Source organism: Cynocephalus volans, chromosome 10 (genome assembly GCF_027409185.1).
Source record: "Cynocephalus volans isolate mCynVol1 chromosome 10, mCynVol1.pri, whole genome shotgun sequence".
In the NCBI taxonomy this organism is placed as follows: domain Eukaryota; kingdom Metazoa; phylum Chordata; class Mammalia; order Dermoptera; family Cynocephalidae; genus Cynocephalus; species Cynocephalus volans.
The window spans coordinates 66,163,458-66,182,188 of record NC_084469.1 but is presented as its reverse complement, the minus strand read 5'-3'; the positions used below and the strand labels follow the sequence as shown (position 1 = coordinate 66,182,188).

General features: G+C 52.3%; 1 protein-coding gene across 2 annotated transcripts in view; it reads left to right on the top strand.

Annotated features, from left to right (window-relative positions):
- Positions 1-1,083: 1,083 nt before the first annotated feature.
- Positions 1,084-18,731, top strand: part of CDH5 (cadherin 5) — a 33,694-nt gene continuing 16,046 nt past the window's right edge. The window contains exons 1-4 of one of the 2 annotated variants that reach the window (XM_063111633.1): positions 1,084-1,179; positions 10,452-10,566; positions 13,184-13,412; positions 17,802-18,090. In XM_063111633.1, coding sequence (XP_062967703.1) covers positions 13,215-13,412; positions 17,802-18,090 — 487 coding nt within the window. In that variant the 5' untranslated portion in view covers positions 1,084-1,179; positions 10,452-10,566; positions 13,184-13,214. The remainder of the gene's footprint in view (positions 1,180-10,451; positions 10,567-13,183; positions 13,413-17,801; positions 18,091-18,731) is intronic. The other variant, XM_063111634.1, reaches the window with a different exon arrangement.

The window sequence follows — 18,731 nt, the reverse complement described above, 5'->3', positions numbered from 1 at the left end:
CTTACCGAGGGCCCCTGGGCAAGGCCCTCTCCCCCTTGGGCTCTCTGCTTGCACAGCTGTATCAAGGGATACATGAGGGACTTTCCAACTATTTACTCATGGAAAAATAGGGGCAACTCAGGGTCTGCCCTGGGAGATTCCAAATCTGTTGATCTGGAGCAGGAGCCAGGCACCTGTAGTTTTTAAAAGCTCCTCATGTGGCTTTTGTGATGAACAGAATCTCAGCCCCTTTCCTCTCCTGGCCTCTTGGTTGTGATGGGTTCTGGTCCAGCCTTCAGTTCACTGTCTTCCAAGCCCCTCTTTGATTCATGTTTATCAAAGCCCTGTGGGGTTGGGGCCCATTTTACAGATGAGAAAACTGAGCCTCCACAGGGACACAACTAGCCCATGGTCACCTCAGAGGCAGAGCCAGATCACCTAACTCTACCCAATGTGCCTAAATCCGAAAGGCCCCCACAGACCTGGCTGGAGCCTTAGAACTGGAACCCACGACCACCCTGCCAGAGAAAAGCCAACCCAGCCCTTCAGAACCGAGAGCTGCTGTCTGTTTCCCACCTCCTGCCCACCCCACCCTTGAGACCCCTGAAGCCTCCCCATCAACTTTGTCACAGGTTCACAGCGGAAATCAAGTTCTAGGGCCAGGCTGACCTTGGCTGGGTTTCCAGCTCTGCTACAGCCCAGCTTGGTGCACAAGCACCTTAAACACGCTGAGCCTCATCTTCCTGGGCTATCACATAGGGTTGATGATGCCTTCCTTCAGGATTTCCAGGAGGGTTAAATGCTACGGTGCAGGCTCAGGGCCCCCATGGCCAGGCCCTTGGCAGGTGCTGGGCTTAGGGCCCCAGAGCTGAGGACTGGAGCTATGTTCTGAGTTCATATCCCAGGCCAGGTCCAGGGCTTGGCCTCCGTGGGGACAGCCTGGCTGGGCCGAGGCAGCCGCCCACCATGGGACCTGCCTATCTGCAGCCAGCCCAGCCCTCACAAAGGAACAATAACAGGAAGCCATCCTGGGGGGAAGTGGGCCAGGGCCAGCTGGAAAACCTGAAGGGGTGGTGGCCAGGCCTCCCTCGCGGGCTGGGTGTGCCTCCCCTCGAGAGGCAGTCGGCTGAGCTCCACACCACAGTGAGCCCTGGACGGATAGTCTGACAGAACAGAAAGACGCCTCCAGCCCTGGGCTTGGTGAGTGAGGGCTCCCACACTCTGCTCCACCCCAGAACCATTGCCATGTGCCCAAGGTGGGAGGGTCCTAGGCCTCCCCATCCTTAGAAAGGACGCTATCGGGCTCCCAGGGGAAAGCGGCTCCTCAAGGGCAGATCGGGCCTCCTCCTGGCTCAGGGCAGAGCTGGGAAAGGTACACCCAGCAGCGGTGCCAGGGGCACACATGGGCATCTTGGGGCTGACGGAGAGGGTGAGGGTTCCTCTTCAACTCGGTGCAATCCCAGGACTCACTGCCTTCCATCGGTCCCAGGCTGTGAGAGGATAGGATTCTGCTTGAGTCGCCCATTGTGCTGGGGCAAAGGAGTGGCACCCAGGCCATGGCTTCCCCTTAGTACTTCCTCCTCTATGGGAAAGAAATCCCACACCCAAGACCTGACCTCACCTGCTTACCCCCTCTCCACAACCCCTCAAGGCTCTGTGCTGGGATTTGGGGGGAGGCCCAAAAGGGGATCTCTGGTCCTTGGCCCTCTTTGGCTCTGGCCACTTGGGGCCCTGCCTGTGAAATCCCTTCCCTTCCCCACCCCAAACTCCACAGAGGCCCACTATGTGCTGAGGGAGCTATCCCCCCACACCCAGATACCCAAAGGCTAGAGCCCAAGCCCCACCACAGCCTGCACTCAGGGAAATCCCCTGGAAGGCCCTGATGGCAGGAGGTCTAGGGTAAGAGCCTGACTTGGAGATGACTGCCCTGGGTGCAGATCCCAACTCGACTGCTCTCTTCTGTGGACCTCAGGAAAGTTACCGAAAGTCTCCAAACCTTAGTTTGTTTGTTGGAACAATGGGGATAGCGATTCGCTTTGCAATTCATAGCAGGAGCTAGAGATGATGTACATAGAACTGCTCTGAAGCAATGGGGATCCTTATTTTACTGTCAACTACCCTGGAAAGTAAATACATTCTTTTTTCATATCTCAGTGGGGGAAACTGAGATTTGTAGAAATAAGAGCTGGAGTGGGGTCTCGTACCCCAAAGCCAGCGCCCTATGGCTTCTCCACATCTTAGTTTTCTCATCTGTAAAGTGGGGAAACAATCTTTTCCTCAGTCAGTTAAATGGGGTGATGTACACACCTGGCACTGGGAATGGCTCATAGCAGGGGATCTTTAAGGAATGGCAGCTGAATATACCTGCTACCCCAGAGCTGAACTGTGGCTATGAATGTCATAAATGTTTTGACCCTTGAGGCACAGTCCTAGCCCCATCAGCGAGAGGTCAGGTGCTGGCAGGTGAGAGGACTCAGCTACCCCTTTGCAAGCACCTCTGAGCACCTCCTCCTGCCAGGCACTGTGTTCACTCCTGCCCCCCATGGACATTTCTGCCCTGTGTGGTAGGAAGATAGGATTCTGACAGGAGAGGAAGGGCATTCCGGGGAGACAGGGACACCTGGGCAGCTCGGAGGACCTGGGATGCTGATGTGACTGAGGGTTCTTTAGAGCAGGGAGGGGCAGCAAAGTGGCAAGAGGACTAAAGACCTGCAGGCCACCAGAGCCAAGGCTGAAGACTTGGTTCATCCTCAGGTGGTGGGAAGCCAACCACAGGACTCTCTCCTGCCTGAGTCCAGCCATCTGTGACCTCCAAAGGACCCTGGAGCTGCTGAGCCCCCAGGCAGCCCTGCCAACTCCGGCTTACTATGGGGAGGGTTGGGAAGATGTCTTCTGGCCTTGAAGGGGTTAAGCTGCCCACCCCACAGTCTCAGCCCAAACTATTGTGCCGCTAAACAAGGGCCGGACATGAGGGCAGGAAGCCAGAAGGGGCCCCACTTATTTTCTCCCAAAGTTGGATGACTCACAGCTCCACTGCTGCCTTGAGGACATGCAGTGGACACAGTGGACACCATCCCAGGAAAAACTCTCCGGTCCCTCGCCCACACAGATCCATTCCTGCTAGCTCCATCACCCATCTGCACACCCTTGGTCATCCTGGAGCTACTACAAGAATTCCCATTGGACAGATGGGACCACCAAGGCTGAGAGAGGCTGAGCAGCCAGTCAAAGGTCACATAGCTAGTACAAGGTGGAAGCAGGATATGAGCAAGGCCAGCCACTTCTGACCCCTCAACCCATGACACACTCCGTAGAGATGTTCAGAGCAGGGGAGAGTGGGGCAATTCAGGCCACAGAGCAGACCCAAGGACAAGTTGGGAGCCCAATGATCCTAGAGAAGGAATGCTCAGACAGTTCCTGCACTCAGGAGCTTGACTTCAGGCTGAGGAGATTCTTAAAAGCTGGTCCTGACCCACGTACAAGGTGGTTTTGGGTAGAGAAATCACAGGTGACTTCCTGGAGATAAGTAGAAGCCCTGGATGCTGGGAGGCCTTGGGCAGCCCACCTGCAGTCTGAGCCTCAGTCTTCCTATCTCTCTAGGGCAGGGAATGGACTCATTGGTCTCTAAATTCACTCGAGGACCCCCCAGGTTGTCTGCCTTGGGCCACAACATAACAGCCATATCCTGGCAGGTATGGGTACTGGAAAGAGGAGGCAACAGGGCACACGGGATGGGGATGGGAGGGCAGCCAATGAGATTTCCTTCTGGGAAGGAACAGAGAGGAGTAGAAGGTGGGCCCAGGGCAGAACCAGGAAATGAGGTCAGGAGTGAGTCGGCCAGTGGAAGCACCACTGCCAGGCTGGAGGGGCTGAGTAGCTGAGGTCAAGACACCAACACACTTACTGAGTACATATTGTATGCCGGGCTTTGCATGATGAGTTCATTTAATCCTCCTGCCCAGGGAGGCAGCTACTATTGCCTTCACTACAGATGAGGAAGCTGAGGCTCAGAGAGAGCAAGGGATGGGCCCAAGGCCACACAGCGCACAAGCAGCTGGGCAGGTTCAAACAGGCGGATGTGCTGGGCTCATGCTATTGCCCCCACGGACCCGCAGTCCTGATCAAAGTCAAGAAGCCCAGAGGAGGCTGGAAAAGGTTGCCTGGGGTGGGTGTTCTCTCCTTGAAGCTTGGAGCTGTCCCATTAGGAGATGGGGGATAGACTGGATGACCTGAAGCCCAGAAACCCTAGCACAAATTTGTCCAAATCATAAACTAGGTCTGATCAATTGGTAGTCTCTGTGGCAAAGATTGCATTGAGGATTCAGGGCTGAGTTCAAGTTCAGTAAAAATGGACATTGTGATTGATTAGTGATGTCTGTCATGGATGTGGGAAGAGGTGGGTGGCAACCCATGAGTTCTGTTTTGCCAACTCTACTTTAAGAGGTCCTCTGCTCAGGCGTATGTGCTTGTTCATTGGAGAACCTTAAGAAAGATAATCTCATTGTCCCCAAAGGATCAAATCCTAATGGTGGTGTTTCTGACAATGTGATAGGCCATTAGAGGAGCTATTCAGAGACAGGAAGGAGCTTCTTTGAGTTATACCAATGACTGCACCTACTCTGACCACACTAGGTGTTGTCTGCAAATATGCAGATTTGTTTTTAAATCCTGTGAGTGAGGAGGGAACCAGTGCCAAAAGCAGAGCTGGAGTCCAAGCCAGGCTGACAGGCAGCAGTGGGGTCTTTGACACCCCCAGCTGGGGCCTTGAGCACATGTGCCTGGATGCTGGGATGAAATGGTGACTGAGACCCAGAACCTGCAGTGCAGAGGCACTCAGGCTGGGGGGCAGAGGCTGTGCTGGGGGCAGGTGGCAGTCAGAAGACGTCATGCAGAAGGAAGGTAGCCTAGGGCTTAAAAATAGGTAAAGCGTTCACCAAGGGAGCATAGCAAGGAAGGGCATTCCAGGCAGAGGGAACAGCCTGTGCAAAAAGACTGCTGGCAAGAAGAAACACATTGTACATTCCAGAAACTTCTTGTTCTCCTCATGGCTGGAAGCTTCAGGGAGGAGGAGGAGAAGAGAGAGAGCTAGAGGAGTGGGCAGGGGACACATTGTGCTGGCCTTAAAGGCTGGCTCAGGAGCTAGACTTTATCCTGCAGAGAGTGAGGAGTCAGGAAGGAGTGGTCAGCATCGGAGCAGCTGTAAGAGGAGTGGAGACTAGGGAGGCTATTGGCAGAACCCCAAGGTGAGGAGAGCAGGTGTGAGACCCAAAGGAGCAGGTCCCAGGGCCGAACTGAGCCACAAACCAGGAGAAAGCACCAAGGGACAGCTTATAGCTGCCTGGCCAAACCCCATCCCTGAGGCTCCCAGGGCCTCACCCTTTGTCTGTGGCTGCCAAGGCCCATCTGTAAATGCTGGGGCTCAAGCAGAAAGTTTGGCAGTCCTGAAGGAGATTGGGGATCACTGGGTCCCACCCCTGTCCTAGACTGAGACTCAAAGTGTGGGTTAGGCAGGCAGCAGGGAGAGCTGCCCAAGGCCACACATGGAGCTGGGCTCCAGAGCCTCCCCTTCCTGCAGACACACCTCCTGCAAGTTCAGGGCCATCTCCTCCCATGCCCTGCCCCAAATCCCTGACCCAGCCTCTGGGCCAGAGTCCAGAACCCATGGGAGTCTGGGCTGGGACTAAACATCCTGTCTCCCTGGAGCTGAACTCAGCTGCCAGATCTCATCCTAGCTGAAGGCGGGTGTGCTGGTGGGGAGCAGAGGGGCCAGCCCTGTGCAAAAGAGCCTCTGTGGGGGTTGGTGTGGCAGGGGCTTGTGTAGACACATTTGAGGGTGTTGGCGGTCCATGTGGCCTGAGGATGTCATGTGTGTATCCCTGACCTGGAACCTTTCTCTACCTCACCCCCAGAACCCTCTGGCCTGTTCAACAACCTCTGAAAGCCCAGACTTGGCTCCTAGAATCCAAGGCTTGAGTAAGATCTGGTCAGGTCAAGGGACAGGGGTCGGCCCACTGGTCAGGAGCAGGACCAGCCCAGGGGCACTGGCCAGGCTGCCCCACTAAGGGGCTCCCACTTGGTCCAGACTTCCTATGGTTTATTTAGCTACAATTCCAGGTCTTCTGGGGAGTCCCAAGAGGAGCAGTTCCAACCTCTTCCATCCCCTTCCTCCATCTTCCCTTGTCCCTAGCCCCTCCTTTTGATGCTGTAATTTAGAGCGTACAGACCTGAGCCAACCTCACAACCCCTTTGGGGCCATATCCCAGAGACAGACTTGGGTCCACAAAGAGAAAGGGACCAAAGGGAGCTTTGCCTGATGTCCCAGAGTGGGTCAATAAGAGAGACAGAACTCCTTCCTGGGACTGCAACCCTCAGACCAATCTTGACCCTCCCCCTCCACACCCTTGCAAAGGTTCCTATATTCCTCTGTCAAAGTACATGTCACAGTTTAAAACTGTGCACTTTTTGCCACAGGATCAGCATTCATCTCCCCCCAGAGGTGGAGCCTGTGTTTGCTCTCCACCTGTAGTTCAGTGCCTCACACATAGTAGGCACGCAATAAATGTTTCTTGAGTGACCATGTCATTCCAGAGCTCTAGAGAGGTCTTCAGGGAAGTGGTGACATGTGATCTCAATCCAGGCAGAGGAGAGAGAACAGTGAGTGCCAACACCAAGAGGGCATGGCCCAGTCTGGGGGGGCAGGGGTGGTGAGCTTCCCAGAGAGTTAACCTCCTATGGGCTGGGTCTCACCAAGCACCTGGAGACCAGACTGGTAAGTGGAAAGGAGCAGACAGAGCCACAGGACCCCTGTCTTGTCCCCTTGGCTGCCCAGTTGGCTTGACCTTCAGAGCTCCCCCTGAGTCCCCAGACTGGCTCAGGTGTCTGGACTCTGACCCCAGTGGACCCACCCACTGTAGATACAGACCTGGACCCCAGGAGCCTCCAAGGTCTCGACCCCCATCTGAGCATGGCTGAGCCCAGCTGTCCCCCAGATTCTCCGAGGCTCCCCTCCCCATAATCCTGGGCTCCATGCCCACTCACCAGAGGCTTTGTGCCACACACTCCATCCTCTAATTTAGGGTCCTCTGGATCTTCCCAGACTAACTGAGGGCACAGAGGTCCCACTCTCATCTATTTGGAACTATGCCCAAAGCCTCTAACATGGCTCCATGGACAGGGGCATCATCAAGTGTCCTGGACGACAGGGACAGGTGCAGGCACCTGGCCTCTGAGTGCCCAGCACCCACACCAGTGGCTAAGGCCTCCTCATTCACCACCATGGCCAGACAAGTTCTGGGGCTGCTTAGCTGGGCATTTTCAAGCACAGAAATCATTTTCAAAAACCTCAGAATCTCTGATGTCTGTGGTTCCCAAATCCACCCAGAAACAGCCTGAGTCTGTCCAAAAACTGGCGAGAACAACCAAGAAACCCAAATCTTAGTTGTTGGAAGGAAAGGGGCTAAGTCTTACCCCACCCATGGCTCTGACCACACCCTCAGGGGCTGCAGCCAAAGGAAATTCTGTTTCCAGCTGTGGCTACAGCAAATCATGCCAGGCTATCTACTCTCCATCAGTAGAAGGAAGAACAATATTCTGACAAAACCCTTCCTCTCAGCCCCCGTTTTGGTGGCCAAATTTCTAACACAAAAGGCAAAAGACACAAATGAATGTGGCTTTTCTGATGAAAAGGTCCCACAGGTCCCTCTGAGATTGAGTGTAGAAGAATCCCAGGATTTAGAAAAAGATAGATATGGTGAGGGTTCCAGCTCTACCACTATGAGCTGTTTGTCTCTGAGCCTCAGTTTACTCTTCTGAGAACTGGGAATGTTAATTCCTACATCCTGGGGATGCTGGGGATAATGTGAAAATTAAGTGAGGTTGTGTCTATGACAGCAGAGCATCAAGAACAGTTTATTATTATTATTATTATAGAGAGAGGGCGGCATGATGCAAAAAGCACTATTTTGGGTGAAAGACAGCTTCATACAAATCCTGGCTTTGTCTCTTGCTGCTGTGTGACCTGGGACGACTTACTCCACCTCTCTGGGCCTCCCTTTCCTCACCTGCAAAATGGGATTACTGAAAACTACCTCGCAGGATTGTTGCAAAGTTTAAATGAAATAACATGGGCCTCAGAGGAGGCTCTCAAGGGTGCTGGTCCCCCTCCACCACCCCAGGCAAGAAAGGGTGCTACAGGCTCCAGCACAGGGGTAGAGACAGGATTATTGTATCCCCACCTCCCAAAAGCCCCTGTCTCCAAGTTCCTGCCTCCTCACTAACAGCTGACTGACAAGAGAGCTAAGCACGCAGACCTCCCCCACCCCAGCAAGTGACACACTGGTGACATGGGGTGATTCTACGAGAGCCAGGGCAGTCCCATAAGAGGGCAGGAACTTGAAGGTGACCCATGTGTGCCAAGGGATTTCCCTCCAGGGCTCACAGCAGGGCCTCTGCTAGACATGGAATAGAATCCAAGGGGGTTTCCTTATTCAGGGAACATTTTGTTTGTGGGGCCAGCCCAAGCCCACCAAGAGGTCAGTGTCCCCCAGGAGCCATGTGATCATAGCCTGTGAATGTGGACTCTGCTTTATTGAAGTCCAGTGTAGTTATTTATTCATCAGCCCTGGGGAACCGTAGCCCATCCAAGCAGACCCCCGCAAAGAGAAACACATGCTCCTGCTGTTCACTCTGTCGGATGGGGTCCCCGGCAGGAAGCAGAGTTTATGAAGGGGCTGCTTACAGAGGAGTGAACTCAGTTAAGGGAACAAATGGGAGGTTGAGGCAACCCAAGACCAGCAACTGTAGGAAGCTGTTACCAACCCAGAGCCGATGGGATACAGGGGAGGGCGTTTCCAGGACCCAGTAAGGGACAGAACCATAGAGAGCCTGCCCAAAAGGACTGGCATCACAGAGACATGCAGCCACAGCAGTAAATGTGGGCCAGCACAGAGAGGAGCAGGAAAGAAATACCCATTTTTCTCCTCCCATCCTCAAGTGTCTGCTGGATCCCCTGCTGCCAAACCTACCCAGAAGCCAGGCCAGGAGCCGCAGCGGCAGCCCCCTTGACACAGGGCAGAGGCTGGTGGGGGCTGAGGGGGAGTGCATCTCGGAGGGTGGGAAGGGAAAACAGAATGGCCTGCAAATCCCACAACCAAATGACTGGGTGTTAAGGAACAAGAAAGGTCAACAACCCATTCAGTGTGGCAGGCCTAGAGTGTCAGTAAAGATTTGTGCATGTTTGGTTTCATTTTGAGCTACTGTTTATTGGTCACGTTGCAAATACTTTTTAATACAGACCTGAAGACAACCTTGAGAGGTAGATACTAGTGTTCCCATTGTACGATGATGACACTGACGCTCAGAGAGGCGAAGTGTCTGGCCCACAGCAACACAGCAACAAACAGTGCCACTGAGACTCCATACACCAAAGAGCTTACGATCATAACCGTCACCTGCACTGTGTGAGCCTGAAAAGAGCCCTGTGTGACTTGTGTCCCTGTGGGAAGATGCAGACAGGGATGAGAGGGCAAGAAGTTCTCCAAGAAGGGGAGGCAGCTACAATTTGGTCCTCTCAGTGGGGCCTGGGCTTATCTGGGTTGCGGTGGAAGGTGCACAGGGGTGCGCAGGGATGAAAAGTGGGACCAAGGATGGCTCCCCAGAGGAGGGCGTTGAGCTCAACTCTGAAGTTCACAGACAGAGAAGGGGGCAGGACCCTGGTGGCTGTCCTGGCCACTTCTTTTCTCTAGCTCCCTGCTATCCATAGTGTTCTCACACAGCCTCATGGTTTAAACACCGTCCACATGCAGCAAGCACCCCCAGGATCCAGGCCAGGTCTCCAGCAGCTGCTGGCCACAGTCACAGAGATGTTTAATGAGCACCTCCAACCTAACACAGCCCACTCAGAACTTCTGGCTTCTTCCCCACCAAATGTGCCACCACCGGCCCCCAGTTTTCCAGATATTAGTAAAGTCCCCGCTGTCCCTACAGATGCTCAGGCCAAAGACTGGGGAGCCATCCTTGGTTCCTCTCCAAATCTCACTTCCTACATCCCATCAACCAGCAAGTCCCATTAACTCCACCTCAGAAACAGATCTCCTATAGGCCATCTCCTATAAACTCAGTCTGGGTCATCATCAACTCTCACCTGGGATGGAGGTGACAGCCTCCTCACTGGTCCTCCGAGCCCACCCGTGACCCCTCACCAACCAGTCCCCTCACCGTAGCTGGGATCTCTTTGGATCAGATCACATCACTTTTCCCCAGGCCCTGTCCTACAAGGCCCTGCACAGCCCAACTGCATTCGTTTCCTATGGCTGCTGTGACAATCTACCACAAACTTGGGGGCTTAAAGCAGCCACAATTTATTTATTTATTGCCTTACGGTTGTGGAGGTCAGCAGTACTGAATAGGGCTCAGGTGCTACAATCTGGGCTTCATTCCTTCTGGAGTCTAATCCATGTTCGTGCCTTTTCCAGCATCCCGAGGCCACCTGCATTCCTTGGATTGTAGCCTCACGTTGCTTCAGCCTCCTGTCATCACCTCTTCTCTTTCCTGATTCTGACCCTCTTGCCTCCATCTTCTGAGGACCCTGTGAGTACATTGAGACCACCCCACATATTAATAGGTTCCAGGGATTAGGATGTGGATATTGAGCCTATCTCACTGACCCAGCCACTTCTTGCACCCCAGCCCCTGTTGCTCGTTTCTATCTGACCCAGGACTTCTTTTGCTCCTCAAACTTACTAACCATTCTTCCACCTCAGGGCCTTTGCACCAGCTGGTGCTGCTGCCTGGAATTCCCTTTCTTCCCCTGGCGTTCCTATGGCTGACACTCAGGCGGTGGCTGAAGGGTCAAGCTCTCCCAGAGGCCTTCTCTAAACTCGTAGTCTCCGCCAGCTGCCACCGCTCTCTGTGGCAGCCCCATCATCATTCCCTGAACACTCTGATCACCAGCTGATGTTTTTCCTTCTACTTGTGTTCCTGTTGTTCCCACTATAGCATGCACTCCCCGAGGGCAGGTCCCGTCATCTCGCTCTCTGCTGCATCCCGCTACCCATCATGGAGCCCGGCACACAGCAGGCGCCCAACAGCCACCGGCTCAGAGCTTGGGCTGTCACCCTTCCTGCCCAGAAGTCTAAGAACTTTCTCTCTCCCTGTTCCTTGGTTTCACTTCCATTTGTTTTACTTGATCATCTTTGAGTCACTTCTCACTTGAGGGATGAAGAGAGAACCAAGACTCCCTGCTGCTTTCCGGGCAAAGAAGGAAATGACCCACAGGGCCCGAGCCTCCCCTGATTCAGGACCAGCTTCCTGGCCAGGACTCCCAACCTCCCCCCTCCCTGCCCCAAGCCTTTGTTCATTGCTTTCCTCCTGCCTGGAACATCCTACGTCCAGGGCGCGAGATCTCTCCCTGCTCAACCCCCTCCCTTGTGGCTAAAGAACTGAGGCCTGGAGGAGGCAGGGCCCTCTGCCGGACACATGGCACCTGCATTCTGGGCCCAACAACTTTTGAACAAAAGACCCCACATTTCCACCCCCACCCTGGGAGTCCACTTCCTCCTGGGCCAGAGGCAGGAACCAGAGGGCAGGGGCCTTGATTGCTAATGTCAGCGGGCCTAGAGGTCAGCTCGCCCAGCACAGACACCCTGGGTCCTAGTGAGGCCAGCCCGGCGCCAGGCCAGGGGGAACCAGGGAAATGTTACTCGAGTTTAGAAACCTCCTGGGATGTACAGAGTCCAACCTCTCCCTCAGGGGACAGCCAGTGGTGGAGCCCATTTCATCCTGCACCCTGTGGGTCCTTGTCTCTCTCCAGGCATTAGCCCTGAGTCCTGCTGGCACCTACCTGCCTTCTTCCCCTACACCATCACAGGAGCTGCAGGTCAGTGACACAAGGACCCAGGATGGGTGGACAGACAGAGTCAAGGCTAAGAGGGCATGGTAATGGCCAAGGTCATGGCCTTACCCAACCATGGGGTGGTGGAACAAATCCCTGTGCTTGGAATTCAGGATGAAGACAGGCCTTGATCTCTTGAGGAACCCACATCCCTAGCCTGGGGTGGCTTTCAAGACTGTGTTATTTGTGCAACTGCTCAGGGCCTGCACTTAAAAGGGCCCCATGCTCAGTTTAATATTCTTTTGCCTCTGTTTTAAAATTCTGAATAACTTTTGAAAAAAGGACCCCACATTTCCATTTTGCACTGGGCTCCATAAACTATAAAGCTGGTCATGTGAACCCAACCTCCCAGCCCCCCACCCCACTCACCCTGCTCTTGTAACAGCTCCTAAGCTGACCATGAGATCTTGGGTGAGGGGCTGACTCCCTGGGTTAAGACATTTGAGTAAAAGAGCTTTTGACCCAATGCAAAGCTGCCAAGGGTTCTTTCAGGCTGGCCAGGGAGGTATGTTTGTTCAGAAGAGTTTTTAAATCTCACCCATAGCAGCAGCTGCTGGGACAAGGTAAGGCACTAGGAAGGAGCTTGAACTTTTGGGCCACACAGCCTTGGTTCAGATCCTGGCTCTACTCCTTACAATCTGGGTGATCTCAGGAATATTACTAAACCTCTCTGTTCCTCAGCTCATCTGTAAAATGATGGATACAATTACAACAACCTCGGGGGTTACTGGGAGGATTAAGTGAGATAACACATATAAAGTGCCTGAAACAGTGTCAGGCAAATAACAAGTGCTTGATAAAGGTTAGCCACTGAGGTCAGACACCTGATTCCATTCTCAGCCCCACCACTTACTCCAGTGTGAACTTAATGCCTCTGTGCCTCAGTTTCTTCATTTGCACAATGAGGATAACCCAGGTGCCCATTTCATCCTGCACCCTGTGGGTCCTTGTCTCTCTCCAGGCATGAGCTCTGGAGCTCATGCATGGGGCTTTTGGAGCTACCATCAGCATCAGCATCACCCCCTCCTTTGGGAGACCCTTCCTGCAGCCCCTCCTCTGGGCTCTCACATCCCCAGCACTTCCTTCCATTCTAGCACACATGGCCTGCAAGTAGGAATTGTTTCTGTGCCTGTCTTCCCCCTCTCAGACTTTGAGCTCTTTGGGGGCAGGGACAGGGTCTGGTTCTGCTGTTGTCAGCAGAGAGTGAAGGGTGAAGGAATGAATGGACAAAGGTTGTTCGATTCTCCATGGGAGATGCCCACAACCCTGGGCAGTAGCCACCATGCCCTGATGGTGTCTCTCCTCTTTTCCCAGGTCTGTCTGTCCTGGAAAGATACAGAGGCTCATGATGCTGGTCGCTGTATTGGGCGCCTGCCTGGGCTCGCTGGTGGCAGCTGCAGCAGCAACAGCAGGCACTAACCCTGCACAACTGGATACTCCCAGCATGCTGCCCACCCTCCGGCGCCAGAAGAGAGACTGGATTTGGAATCAGATGCACATCGATGAAGAGAGAAACACCTCACTACCCCATTATGTGGGCAAGGTAATGCTCAGGCCCCAGGACAGGAGAAGCCATCAGCAGCTGGTCCATAGTGACAGTGGTGGTGGGGATGATAATAATGGTAAAGATGGTGGTAGATATTGTGATGGATGTGGGGGTAGAGGTGATGATTGTGAGGGTGATGGCAATTGGGATAAAAATGGTAGAGGTGATAGTTGTGTTAGTGGTGCTGGTGATAGTGAAGCGGAAGGTGAGGATGCTGATGGTGGTGGTGGTAGTGATGGAGGTTATGATGTTGACAGTGAAGGGGTAGATGATGGTGGTGGTGAAGGTGCAGGTGGTGGTGGTGGTGGTAGTGATGATGGTGATAGTAGTGGTGATTGTGACGATGGCAGTCATGAAGGAGAAGGTGATAATGATGGTGATCGTGGAGATGATGGTGGTGATGTTATAGGTGATGGTGAGCACCATGGTTCATTTTCTCCCAGCCTTCAGTCTGTAGACAAGACAGCACTGGCAGAAGGGCCACCCCATGCTCAGCCTGAGAAGGCTAGCCTCGCCTGCGGGCTCAGGGCATAGGGCAGAGCCAGCCAAAGTTGTCGCTAAATTTTCTCATCTGAGAGATCAGGAAAGGCCTGAGCAGCCATCTACAAAAATGTGCTGATAACAAAGTGAACCATCTAGGCCATAGTTTGCCAACCCTGGTCTAGGCTTCTGAACCTCCTCAAAAACCCATTTCTCTCAGAGCATCTCATCCTTGTTTCCATGACCCCCACACCACTCCCCAAATTCCAGGACACCTTCATTTTGTCCTCCTTTAAAACATATCCATCCAAGCCCACCTTCCTAGAGCTCGGAGCTAATCTGAGTGACTGCTGAATTGTCTCACCATGTCAAATTGTCATTGATGTCAAAACTATCCAGTCTAATTCAAAGGAATGGTCCACATGATGGAATTTCACATGCAGTAACAGTTAGATGGAGGAGGTATTTTGAGAGTTTTCGGTGAGGAAGAAGGTTTCTGAGTGCATTAAAATCTCACCACATCAGCTTCTTGGAATCTGAACATTGGTCCCAAGAAAGAATGGGTCAACGTACTGGAGAAAGGAAGGTCGGTTTCAAGCACTTGACTGGGTACTGGGAAGTCAACAGTAGGCAAAGACAGGCAAGGTTCCTACCCTCAGGGAGATAGGGGTCAGCAAACAACCACCTGTGGGCCAAATTTGGCCCACAGCCCTGTCTGGTAAATAAAGTTTTCTTAGAACACAGTCACCAGTCACACCAACTCATTTAAGTATTCATACAACGATGGCAGAGTTGAGAAGCTGTGACAAGGACCATATGGCCCACAAAGCTGAAAGTATTTACTATCTGGCCCTTTACAGCAACAGTTTGCCCACCCTGGTCTAGAAGGCAGAATATGTCAGGCAAGGACTCCTCCAGTGGTGGTGATGGGGGTGCCCTCTGGTCCTAGAAAAATCCCCATCTGGCTGAAGCACCAGAAAAGCCCTGCAGGCTAAAGGAAGCAGATGGGGTCAACTGGGAATTTCCACTCATCGCCCCACCCCAGCCAGCTGACTGTGCCCAAAAGGCCTTTCTTGCTATCCAGAATGGCTGGCAAATTTTAATACTCCATCATAGCCACTCAGAGGGGAAGAATTTGCCCAGGATCACAAAGTGAGACCAGGACAGAGCCCTAAGGTCTAGGTTCCTGACTCTCTCAGCATGAATGTGAGTTCTGTGTCATAGAGGAAAATATAGTCAACCCACCTATGACCTTCCCAGTGAGATAACTGTGCCATGAATCAGCCTATGAAGAAAATGGCTAGTTCCAAGGAAAATCTGTGGGGTAAGACAGGGAGTGTCAGCAGAAACCGGGGCCACCTGCATCACATGCAGCTGTGGAGGGCTCGCCCAGGGCCTGCCAGCAGCAGAAAGAGCTCTGGTTCTGCCACCATCTGTCAACAGCATTCACTTGGCACCCTGCACAGGGCCAAAGACAGAGGATCCACCCGGAGAAGAAACAAGAGTACCTGGGAGAGGCAAGGACAGTGCTCTAAGGATCACCTCCCAGCTCCCAAGGACGTAATCCAAGGGAAGGAAGTCCCTGTTTATCAGGGTCAGAGCCTGAGCCTTTCTTTACAGACCTGGATGGACAACAGGAGACAGCCCTGAGCAGCCTTCTGAATCCATATATATGGGTCAGCTTGGCTTTTGGCATTGAGATGTTAATGTCCAAATGCGGTCCTAGTAGCAAGCGGGGGAGGCTCCCAGAAACCCATAGCCCTCGTCTACTCATGAGAAAGACATTCGACAAATTCCAGTAGAGGGACACCCTATAAAATACCTGCCCAGTGCTCCTCAAAACTGTCAAGGTCATCAAAAACAATGAAAGTCTGAGGTAATGTCACAGCCCAGAAGAGCTTAAAGAAATACGATGACTAGATGTCATGTGGTGTCCTGGATGGGATCCTGAAAGAGAAAAAAGACATGAAGTAAAACTAAGGAAATATGCATAAACTATGGATATTTGTTCATAATAATCTATCACTATTGGTCCATTTGTTATAACAAATGTACCACACTAATGTCAGATGTTAATTCTAAGGGAAAAGATGAGCAGTCATATAGGAACTCTCTGTACTTACCAATTTTTCTGTAAATCTAAAAGTGTTCTAAAAAATAAAGTCTATTTAGGAAACATTGGAGGACAGGAAAACAGAAACTTCCATTTACATGAAATCATCTGCAGAACTCCAGTAAAATAGGTCCAAGCTGACGTGCCCTCCCACCACGGTTCCTGCCTTCACGGGTCCTAACGCACCTATCTAGAAGCAAATTTGATCCTGAGCAACTCATGCAAGGCCCCAGACTGTCGCCTCTCCTTGAGTCCCCATTATCCCCACAGGCCACAGTTACAGAGCTGGTGGCTTCCTTGCTTGCTGTCCAGCTATTCATTGTACCTCCCGGCCTCTGGGCCTTGAAATCACTTCGGAAACTACCTGCCCCATGCATACCACAGCACTGCCACCAGAGGATTTGCCCCCACCAGCTGCCAACCTCTCCCCCTCCCTGTCCACCCAAGAGGTAGCGTCTTCACTATCTGCCTCCACTCCTTCACCTTCCAGATTCTTCCCTACACTCTGCCATTTGGCTTCTCACCCTGCCACCCTGCTGATGCTGCTCCAACCAAGGGCGCCAATGACCCTGAGCCCTCATACTGATCATGGACTGACCCTGACCCTCGACATGAACTGAGCCCGGATCCTGATCATGAACAGAGCCCTAATGCTAGTCATGGACTGAGCCCTGATCCTGATCATGAACTGAGCCCTGGCCATCAGAAACACACATATCTTAGGACACCAATAGTATGTGTTAGAAAAAAAATATAGTTCAGTGGCCTAGTAAGTATGGGAAATCCTGAGTTAAAGAAAGCTCATTGGAATTCTTTTCTACAGGACTACACAATCACAGTCTCCAGGAGACTGTGACCATTCCAAAACTAAATTGACTGGGACCAATGGCGTGCTGATAAATGTTTGACAACTGGCTCTCCAGGGGAAAAGATCCTGATCTGCAGCAATTGCAATTTCAATCAACCAATGTGATGTCACTGTGGCCAGAGTTGGGAAAAGATGTGGATAACACATCATTATTTAGTATTTCCATCATACAGAATAACAGACATAATTAGCCTCTTGAACACAGTAAAATAGTTTAGAAGTGATGAACTCTGAATACGTTACCTTTGTTTTTAATTTGATTTATTTAATTGTAAGTTTATAGAATTCCATGTTTAATAATGGCTATGTTTAACAACCAACTCACAAATATTCCTGAAAACTTAAGCTGGCTCTTGAAAGCCACACTGACACAAGCCAGCTTGAGCACACCACTGACTGTGTGGAACAGCAAAGGAGGCCAGTGTTTCCTGGAACTCATTTTCAAAAGGGCTGTTCTGCTCATAGAGCAACTCAACATCAGAAGCGATATTGTTTTCATTTTTCAAATGAGTTAACTACCACTCAGAGAAATTAAGTGACTTCAAAGGGGCAAAAATCCCTCTTGCCTTCCAATGGCACCAAGTATATTCTTCCACTCAAATAATGTTTTCTAAGCACCTACTATGTCCCAGGTACCGTTCTAGGCACAGTGGGTGCTGCTAGGCAACTCACACCAATGTGGTGTTTGCAGTGACCTGGGCAGGAACAATTCACTGGTGACCAGTCAAGGCTCTTGTTAAAAACCTCAGTGTCACATTTAGGACCCCTCACTAGCACCACACACCCACGCACACACACACACGTGCACATACACGCACATGCACATACACGCACATGCACACGTGCATACACACTTACCTACATGAATGCACGCGCACACAGCCACCACTGCCCATTCTCAGCTCACGCTGCCTCTCTTTCCTAGATCAAGTCGAGCGTGAACAGAAAGAATGCCAAGTACCTGCTCAGAGGAGAGTCTGTCGGCAAGGTCTTCCGGGTCAACGAGGACACAGGAGATGTGTATGCCTTTGAGAGGCTGGACCGGGAGAAGACCTCCGAGTACCACCTCATTGCCCTCATCGTGGACAAGGACACCAACAGCGACCTGGAGTCTCCTTCCAGTTTCACCATCAAAGTTCACGATGTGAATGACAACTGGCCTGTGTTCACGCACCGGTTGTTCAATGCATCTGTGCCCGAGATGTCGGCTGTGGGTAAGTGCCCAGTCTGTCCCTCCCCATCTTCTCTCCCTCATCCCCATCCTGGAGGCACCTCTCACATCAAGCACTTCACTGCCTGGGGTCAGAGTTCAGTGAGTTCAGGGCAGTGGTTATAATGACTGTGTTGCCACCTTATATGACTTGAAAGTCTGGTCCCTAAAGACTAAGCTCTGACCTGGCCCCAGACTGAGCTCTGACCGTAGTCATGGACTGAGCCCTGATCCTGATCATGAACTGAGCTCAGACCTAGTAATGGACTGACCCCTGGCCATCAGAGACACACATATCCCACTACTCTTTAGAGCAAATCCCACCCACTGCCTCTGACCCACAGGATTGGCACACCAAGAGTGTAGCCTTTGTACATGAAGAATACCAAGCCCTGCCACTAATGCAAGAAGAGTCATCTCGAGAGGCTGTGTAGTAGTGGAGTGGAGGGTAGAACCCTGGCCATAAGACGTGTCACCAGCCTGGACCCCAGGCTCAGGAGGTTATTACCCCTTCCTCGGGCCTCCCCTATTCTCCAGACGGTACCAGAAAAGGCTTCCCTCTCCACCCCTTCAGTCTAGGGTCCCTAGCCAGGGCCATGAGACTAGAACTTCCTGTTAAATGTGGACCCTGGAGTTTAAGGGGGT